The 9,226-nt window shown below is 68.8% G+C and overlaps 1 protein-coding gene across 2 annotated transcripts; it reads right to left on the bottom strand.

Annotated features, from left to right (window-relative positions):
* On the bottom strand, window positions 1-9,034 carry LOC136788737 (cytohesin-2). Of its 2 annotated transcripts, none has more exons than XM_066987412.1 (12): window positions 8,875-9,034; window positions 7,848-7,995; window positions 7,006-7,072; window positions 6,390-6,508; window positions 6,049-6,129; window positions 5,350-5,462; window positions 4,588-4,736; window positions 3,683-3,795; window positions 1,755-1,833; window positions 1,609-1,680; window positions 1,056-1,177; window positions 1-270 (listed from the first exon to the last, which is right to left on the bottom strand). In XM_066987412.1, exons 1-12 carry the CDS (start codon window positions 8,891-8,893, stop codon window positions 183-185), a joined length of 1,170 nt encoding a protein of 389 aa, XP_066843513.1. In that variant the 5' UTR covers window positions 8,894-9,034; the 3' UTR covers window positions 1-182. The 2 variants fall into 2 exon arrangements, with proteins under 2 accessions (XP_066843513.1, XP_066843512.1); XM_066987411.1 differs by having other exon boundaries at window positions 3-270; window positions 1,056-1,210; window positions 1,755-1,831; window positions 3,684-3,795.
* Between the last annotated feature and the right edge of the window lie 192 nt (window positions 9,035-9,226).

Below are 9,226 nucleotides of genomic sequence, written 5' to 3'. Positions count from 1 at the left end.
CCTTGCGGTTCTCGGGGGGGGGTCCTCGCAATCCTGGGGGGTCCATCGTGATCCTGGGGGCCCCTCATGGTCCTGGGGGGTCCCTCTTGGTTCCTCGCAGTCCTGGGGGGTCCATCGTGGTCTGGGGGGGCTCCTCGTGGTTCTGGGGGGCCCTCGTGGTTTTCTGGGGGTCCCGGCCCCCCTCAGGGCTGCTCCTGCTTCTTCTTGACGGAGATGCGCTTCTTGCGCGCCGCCAGCATCTCGTAGAAGGGGTCCACGCTCACCGCCGCCCTGGGGGGGGCAACACGCGGCTGGGACCTGACCCCCCTCCCCAAAAAAGGGTGGGGGTCCCCTGATCCCTGGGGGGCGTTTAGGGGCTGCCCGTCCCCCTGATCCCATGGGGGGTGTTTAGCGGCTCCCCCGCCTTGATCCCCATAGAAAGCTTTGGCAGGGGGCACTTTGGGGGGGGGGGGGGTTGTGTGCCTGCCCCCCAGGCACCCCGGGGGGGGGGGGGGGGGCAATTTGGGGGGGGGTTGAGGCACCATGGGAGGTTTTGGGGGCAATTTGGGGGGGTTGGGGGCACTTTGGGGAATTTGGGGTGAAATATGGGGGGGTGGGGGCACTTGGGGGGGGGCATTGGGGACCCCATGGGGGGTTTGGGGACACTATAGGGGGTTGGGGGTCACTATGGGGGGGTCAGATGACTATGGGGGGGTTGGGGGCCCCATGGGGGGGTCCTGACCCCCCCCCAAGGGGTGGGTGTGGGGCACCCAAGGGTGGCTTCGGGGCCAGTATGGGGGGGTTGGGGGCACTTTAGGGGGGTTGGAGGCCCCATGGGGGGGTTGGATCACTATGGGGGGGTCGGGTCGCTACGGGGGGGCTTTGGGAACTCCATGGGGGGGGGGTCAGTTCACCACGGGGTCCCGACCCCCCCAGCGCCCCTTTGAGCCCCCCAGCGACCCCTCGGGTGCCAGCAGCGGGGTTCCCACCCCCTCCCCTCCCCCCGGGACCCCTTCCCCTGCCCCCCCCCCAAAAAAAAAATCCCCCGCGGGGGGGGGGCGCGGGGGGGGCCTCACTGGATGGATTTGATCCACTCGTCCTTCTGGTCGCGGGTGGGGGCCGAGATGCGGTACACGACGTGGTTCCCCTCCACCACGCGCCCGTCCGCCTCCGTCTTGCACGCCTTGATCAGCTGCCCCTTGTTGTTGGGGATGTAGAGCTCGAAGCAGTGCTGGGGGGGGCACACGTCAGCGGGGGGGGCGCACGTCGTGGGGGGGCACGGGGGTCGGGTATGGGGGGGTATGAAGGGGTTTGGGGGGGTTATGGGGGGGTATGGGGGGATTTGGGGGGGTTTGGGGGGATGTAGAGCTCGAAGCAGTGCTGGGGGGGCACACGTCAGCGGGGGGGCACGGGGGGGCACGGGGGGCGGGTATGGGGGATATGAGGGGATCTGGGGGGTTATGGGGGGGTTATGGGGGGTAATAGGGGTGTATGTGGGGGTTATGGGGGACTATTGGGGAATATGGGGGGACAAAGGGCCATGGGGGGGGGCACAGGAATGGGGGGGCCACGGGGCCACGGGGAGCCACGGGGGGCCGGGGGGGCCATGGGGGGCCCTGGGGGGCTCACCGGCTTGCGGGGGTCCTCGACCTCGCGGATGCTCAGGTTCTCCAGGGGGATGATGCCCCGCGGCTCCTTGTCCTGGGGGGGGGCACATATTGAGGGGGGGTCCGGGGGTCCCAGGGGGGCCCCGGGGGGTCGCGGGGGGGTCTCACCGTGGTGTACTCGAAGTAGTAGAGGCAGTTATCGGTCAGGATGAACCAGCGCCGCTTCCACGTCTTCACCCGCCCGCCTGGGGGGGACACGGGGGGGTCAGGGGGGTCGGGGGGGGGGGCACAGGGGGGGGGCACAGAGGGGGGGGGGGCCGGGTCTTTAAGGGGGGGGGGTGATGGGGAATGGGGGGGCAGAGAGGAATGGGGGAGAATATGGGGGTTGGTGGGGGGGTAATGGGGGGCGTTGATGGGGGTCTTTAATGGGGGGTCTTAATGGGGGGCTGTTAATGAGGGGGTATTAATGGGGGTCTTAATGGGGGGCATTAATGGGGGGGGCGTTGATGGGGGGGCATTAATGGGGGGCGTTGATGGGGATGTCTTGGTGGGAGGCGTTGATTGGGGGTCTTAATGGGAGGGTGTTAATGGGGGGCACTGATTGGGGGGTCTTAATGGGGGGCGTTAATGGGGGGGTTAATGAGAGTTCATCAATGCGGGGGTGTTAATGCTTTTTTTGGGGGGGGCCACAAGCCCCAAAGCATGCTGGGATGGTGATGGGGGGGGGCAGAGGAGGCTGCGGTCACCCCCCTTTTAATTACAGCCCCCCTGTTAATTACAGCCCCCCCCATTAATTACAACCCCCCAGTTAATTATGACCCCCCCCCGTTACAAGGCGGTCACGGTGCTGCCCCGCCCCCCGTTACGTACCTCCTGGGGGGCCGGGTGGGCGTCGGCAGCGAGGGGGGGGGTGGGAAGGGGGAGGGGAGGCGGGGAGGGGCACGGGGGGGGGGGGGGGGCGGAGGAAGAAAGAGAGGAGACGTCAGTCACGGCCGCACGGCGCCCCCAGGACCCCTGGGGGGAGGGTTGGGGGGGCAAGGGGGGAACTGGGGGGTCCAGGGGGGCTGGGGGGTCCAGGGGGGCTGGGGGGTCCACGGGGGCACTGGGTGGCGCTGGGGTCACTGGGGGGGGGTTAAGGGGGGAACTGGGAGGGCTGGGGGGCGCTGGGGGGATTGGGGGGTCTACGGGGGCACTGGGGTGGTCCTGAAAGGTACTGAGATGGTCTGGAAAGGAACTGGGGGGGTCTGGGGGAGGCACTGGGGGGTACTGGGAGATACTGGGGGGATACTGGGAGGCACTGGGGGATACTGGGGGGATACTGGGAGGCACTGGGGAACACTGGGGAGATGATGGGGGGCACTGAGGGGATACTGAAGGATGCTGGCGGAATACTGGGAGCACTGGGAGGATACTGGGAGGCACTGGGAGGCACTGAGAAATACTGGGAGGATACTGGGAAGCACTGGGAGGCACTGGGGAATACTGGGGGGATACTGGGAGGCACTGGGGAACACTGGGGAGATAATGGGGGGCACTGGGGGGATACTGAAGGATGCTGGCGGAATACTGGGAGCACTGAGAGCATACTGGGAGGATACTGGGGGGATACTGGGAAGCACTGGGAGGCACTGAGAAATACTGGGAGGATGCTGGGAAGCACTGGGAGGCACTGGGGGGATACTGGGAGGCACTGGGAAATACTGGGAGGATACTGGGAGGCACTGGGAAATACTGGGAGGATACTGGGAGGCACTGGGAAATACTGGGGGGATACTGGGAGGCACTGGGGGATACTGGGAGATACTGGGAGGGCACTGGGGGATACTGGGGGGATACTGGGAGGCACTGGGAGGCACTGGGGGATACTGGGGAGATACTGGGAGGCACTGGGGGGTTACTGGGAGGATACTGGGAGGCACTGGGGACCCCGGGTGCGCAGCAGCACAGAGCCCCGAAGGCCCCCAGGGGCTGCAGAGACAGGAGGGGGCGGGGCGTGCTGGAGGGGGGCGGGGCTCGTCCGAGGGGGCGGGGCTTATCAGCGGGGGGCGGGGCTTATCAGAGGGGGGCGTGTCCTGCCCGGAGGGGGCGGGGCCTCACCCAGCTTGAGCAGCCAGCCCTCGCGGTCGGGGTTGAAGAAGGTGTGCGTCAGGTCGTTGCCGTCGTCCTCGGGGATCTTGAAGGGCTCGCTGCGGATGCTCTCGTACAGGTTCTGGGGGGGGGGGGGGCGGGGTCAGACACGCCCCCCCCAGCCCCGCCCCCAAGGCTCGGACCCGCCCCCCCCCCCCATGTGGTTCCACCCAGGCTGGTGCTGGCCCCGCCCCCTGAGCCCGTGGCCCCGCCCCCGAGGTGCGAGCCCCGCCCGCACCCGCTGACCACGCCCCCACATCCAAAGCCCCGCCCCCCGGCCTCTAGCCCCGCCCACCCCACCGGGTCTGATGTCTGCTGCTGTGGCCACGCCCCTGCCCCCAGGCCCCGCCCCCGAGCCCCGCCCACCTCCTGCAGCCACACCCACTCCCAGAATAAGCCCCGCCCACCCCGAGGCCCCGCCCACCCCGAGGCCCCGCCCACCCCCAGCAGCTCCAGGGGCAGGCTGCCGCCCTCATTGGAGCCCCGCCCTGCAGGCCCCGCCCTCTCCCAGTGGCCCCGCCCCACAAGCCCCGCCCGCCCCGTTAAGCCACGCCCACCCCGTTAAGCCCCGCCCACCCCGAGCAGCTCCTCGGTGCCCCAACCTTCAGTCCCTGCCCCTCTGCCCTTGACCCCACCCCATCAAGCCCCGCCCACCCGAGGCCACGCCCACCCCCCGAAGCCCCGCCCACCCCGTTAAGCCCCGCCCACCCGCAGCAGCTCCCGGGGCACGTCTCCACCGCCATCGATGCCACCCCCGGCCCCCGCCCCCTGCCCATGACCCCACCCCCATCAAGCCCCTCCCACCCGAGGCCCCGCCCACCCCCGAGGCCCCGCCCACCCCGAGGCCCCGCCCACCCCGCCAAGCCCCACCCACCCGCAGCAGCTCCTCGGGCAGGTCGCCGCCGTCGTTGATGCCGCGGTTCATGGCCACGAAGCGCTCGGCCGAGGGCTTGTCGCGCACGTTGGGGTTGTGCAGGCTGGTGTTGAGCATGATGACGGCGAAGGACAGCACGTAGCACGTGTCTGCGGGGGGGGTCAGGCAGCGACACCACACCCCGCGCCCGCCCCAGCGCCCCCACCCCAAAAGAAACCAACCCCAAAAGCCTAGCCTCAAAAAACCCTGCCCCTCTAAAAAAATAACCCCCAAAACACTGCCCCGAAATCCCTTTCAGCCCCCAAAATCCGCCCCAAAACCCCCACCCCAAAAAAAACACCCCAAAAACCCTGCCTCGAAAAACCCACCCCCAAAAAATACCCCCAAAAAACCTAGCCCCAAAAACCCTGCCCCAAAATCCCTTTCAGCCCCCCAAATCCGCCCCAAAACCCTCCCCAACACCCCAAAAACAATCCCAAAAACCCCCACCCCAAAAACCCTTTCAGCCCCCAAGCCCCCCAAAACCCCCTCCCCTTTTCCCCAAGCCCCCCCATTCTCCCCAATAGCCCCCTCCCCTGACCCCCAACCCCCCCAAGCCCCCCAAACCCCCTCCCCTGACCCCCCAAACCCCCCAAACCCCCCAAACCCCCTCCCCTGACCTCCAAGCCCCCCCAAGCACCCCATAAACCCCCTCCCCTGACCCCCAGCCCCCCCCATCCCCCCTCCAACCCCCCCCGACCCCCCCAAATCCCCCCCCCGTACCGGTGCACTGGAAGACCCCCGGGTTGCAGAGGCAGTAGCGCTGCGCGAACGCCTCCATCATGCGGTCAATTTTCTGCGCCTCTCCCGGCAGCCGAAAGCTCCACAGGAACTGCCTGGGGGGCGGGGGGGTGAGGGGGGGCACCCCGAGTCCTCCACCGCCCCCCCGCACGGACCCCCGCCGGCACCCCCCGAGCACCCCAAAAGTCCCCAAAGTCCCCCAGGCTGGCACCGAGCTCCCCCCCCCCGACCCCAAATCCCTTCTTTTACACCCAGAATCGCCCCCAACAGCCCCCCCAGGCCCAAAATGTGCCCCCTGTAAGCCCCGCATTGCCCCCAATGCCCCCCCAGACCCAAAATCCTCTATTTACACCCAGTATCTCCCCCGAAGCCCTCTTAGATCCCCCAAATCCCCTCTCTGTGTACCCAATATTGCCCCCCCAGCCCCCCCAATGCCTCCCAGAGCCCCCCAAGACCCCAAATTTCCCCCCAGGCCCCAAATCTCCCCTCCAGCCCCCCAAATCCCCCCTCTATACACCCAACATCACACCCCCAGCCCCCCAACGCCCCCCCAAACCCCAAATCTCCCCCCAGACCCCCAAATCCCCCCTCTCTGCACCCCACATCGCCCCCCAGCCCCCCAAACGCCCCCGCCGGCCCCCCAAGTCCGTCCGTCCCCCCCCCCGCAACGCCCCCACCCACCGCAGCGCCTGCACCAGGTTGAGGTCGGTGAACTCGTGCAGGTCGACGAAGGCGTGCAGCACCCCGATGTTGAACTCCTCCCTGGGGGCGGGGCCGGGCTGTCAATCACCTCGAGACCACGCCCACAACCCCGCCCACTGCCCCACCCAGTGCCACACCCATAGCCCCACCCACTGCCCCGCTCGCAGCTGTCAATCATCTCCACCCCCTTGGCTCCAATGGGGATGCCGCAGCGCTGCTCCCAACCGAACCCCGCCCCTATCGCAATAAGCCCCGCCCTATCGTGATAGGCCACACCCTGTCGCGATAGGCCCCGCCCCGCCGCGACAGGCCCCGCCCACCTCTCGCCCAGGTAGTCGCCGATGGCCGTCTTGTTGAGCCCCTCGCCCTTGTAGAGGAAGCGCGCGATGTCCTCGGCCGTGTGCCGCAGCAGCTCGTTCTCCACCAGGAACTGGATGCCCTGCGCCCCGAAACCGGGGGGGACCCCAAAAAGGTCGGGGGGGACCCCAAAAATTGTCAGGGGGGACCCCAAAGATTTGGGGGGAAGACCCCAAAGAGTTTCAGGGGAGACTCCCAAGGAGTTTCGGGAGGGCCCCCAAAGTTGTCGAGGGGGACCCCAAAAACTGTCGAGGGGGATCCCAAAAGCTTGGGGGGACCCCAAAAATTGTTGGGGGGGAGACCCCAAAGAATTTCACGGGACACCCTGGAGATTTTCAGGGGGAAACCCCAAAGATTTTGGGGGGAGAACCCCAAAGATTTTCAGGGCGGGAACCCCAAAATTGTGGAGGGGGACCCCAAAAATTGTCGGGGGAGACCCCAAAAACTTTGGGGGAGAAACCCCAAAAAGTTTCAGAGGAGACCCCGAACACTTTGAGGGCAGACCCCAAAGATTTCCAGAGGGAAAACCCAAAGGATTTTTGGGTGGGGACCTCCAGGATTTTTGGGGTGAATTCTCACCTTTTTGGGGTCCATGTTGAATTTCTTGCGGCCCATCCCCATCTTGCGGTTCCTCTGGAGGGTTTTGCTGGGAGCGGGGGGGAAGGGGGTCACAGGGGGGCACCCCAATGCTGGGTGGTTTGGGGGGGGGCACTGAGAGAGGGGACCCAGAGCCCCTGGGGGTGGGGGGGCCAGGATGGGGTCTCTTGGGGGGGGGGGGTCTTGGGGGTCCCAGGGGGATATCAGGGGGTCCTGGGGGGTGTCTGGGGGGGGGTTTGGGGGGTGTCAGAGGGCAGGATGGGGGTGTTTGGGGGTCATGGGGGGGGAGGATTTGGGGTCAGTGGTGGGTCCTGGGACGGGATCTGGGGGTGTCAGGGTGCTGGGGGTCCTTGGGGGGCTTGTGGGGTCCCTGGGGGGGCTTGTGGGGTCCCTGGGGGGCTCCTGGGGGCTCCTGGGGTCCCTGGGGGGTTGTCGGGGTCCCTGGGGGGTCCCTGGGGTCTCAGGGGGAGGATTTGGGGTCAGTGGTGGGTCCTGGGAGAGGATCTGGGGGTGTCAGGGTGCTGGGGGTCCTTGGGGGGCTGTCGGGGTCCCTGGGGGTCCCTGGGGGCTCGGAAGGTCCCTGGGGGGGCTGTTGGGGTCCCTGGGGGGCTGTTCGGGGCTTGTGGGGTCCCTGGGGGGCTTGTGGGGTCCCTGCGGGGTTCCTGGGGTGCTTGTTGGGCACCTGGGGGGTCCCTGGGGTCTCACGGGGAGGATTTGGGGTCAGTGGTGGGCCTTGGGAGGGGCTTTGGGGGCTGTTGGGGTGCCTGGGGTGGTCCCTGGGGGGGCCGTGGGCGTCCCAGGGGGTCCCAGGGGGTCCCTGGTACCTGCCCTCGTTGGCCTCGAGCCCCTCGACCTCGCTCATGGCGTCGCTGAGCTCCTGCCGCAGGCGCTGGATCTCCCCCAGCAGCTCCTGCTTGCGCCGCCGGATGCTCTCCAGCTCCAGGCGCTCGGCCGCCGTCAGGTCGGGGGGCACTGGGGGCGGGGCCGCCTCAGGACACGCCCCCCTCGCCCGAGGCTCCGCCCCCAGCCCCGAAACCCCGCCCCTCCCTGCTGCAGCACCTGCCCCGAGCCCCACCCACATCCCAACGAGCCCCGCCCCTTCCCCAAACCCCGCCCCCTTTCTCAAGCCCCGCCCCTTCCCCAAGCCCCACCCACAACTCCTGAAGCCCCGCCCCTTCCCTAAGCCCCACCCCTTTTCCCCAAACCCCGCCCCTCTCCTAAGCCCCACCCCTTTCCAAGCCCATTTTCCCAAGCCCCGCCCCCTTCCCCAAGCCCCGCCCACCGTCCAAGCCCCGCCCCTTCCCTAAGACCCCGCCCGTCACCCAAGCCCCGCCCCCTACTCCCAAACCCCGCCCCTTTCCCACCCAGCATGCCATTTCCCCCACAAACCCCGCCCCTTCCCCCAAGCCCCGCCCTGTTCCCCATAACTCCGCCCCCTTCCCCACAAGCCCCGCCCATTTAACCCGAACCCCGCCCCCTTCCCACCAAACCCCGCCCCTTCCGTAGAGCCCCGCCCCCTTCCGTAAACCCCGCCCACCGCTGTGGCCACGCCCTCCGTGTCTAGCCCCGCCCCTTCCCTGAAAGCCCCGCCCCCCACGTGCAGGGCCGGCTGGGGGCGGGGCCTGGTCCCCACGGGGGCGGGGCCTGAACCCACTGGGGGCGGGGCCTGGAGCCAGCGAGGGGCGGGGCTCGGGCCCAGCGGGGGCGGGGCCTGAAGCCCCTTGGCCCCGCCCCAGGCGTGGTCACGCTCCGTCACGTGACAGCCCCTTCCCGGCCCTGTCACGTGACCCCGTCCCCCGTCTTCACCCCGCGCCCCCCCCCCCCCCCCACCCCGCGGGAGGACCGCCCTACCATAGACTCCGTCCTCCATGGCGGCCAGAGCGGAGCTGGGCCGGGGGCCGCTCCGTCCGCCGCTCGCCTCTCGTCTCCTCCGCCCTCGGCCGCCGCCGCCGCCGCCGCCGCGGCGCCCGCCCTGCCCAGCCCCGCCCCCCGCCGCCAGCCTCGGCCAATCAGCGACCGGCTCGCCTGACGGACGGCCCACTCCGCCAACCGCCGCGGACGCCGCGGACGCCGCGGACGCAGCCCGCCCTCGCCGTTCATTGGCAGCAGGTAGCCAATCAGCGCGCGGAAAGCCTCCCAGCGGGCGGTGATAGGCAGCCGTGCTGGCCAGTCAGCGACCAGAACGGCGCTACGAGGTCAATCC

Source organism: Anser cygnoides, chromosome W, assembly GCF_040182565.1.
Source record: "Anser cygnoides isolate HZ-2024a breed goose chromosome W, Taihu_goose_T2T_genome, whole genome shotgun sequence".
Lineage (NCBI taxonomy): Eukaryota > Metazoa > Chordata > Aves > Anseriformes > Anatidae > Anser > Anser cygnoides.
This window is presented reverse-complemented; position numbering and strand designations above follow the sequence as displayed.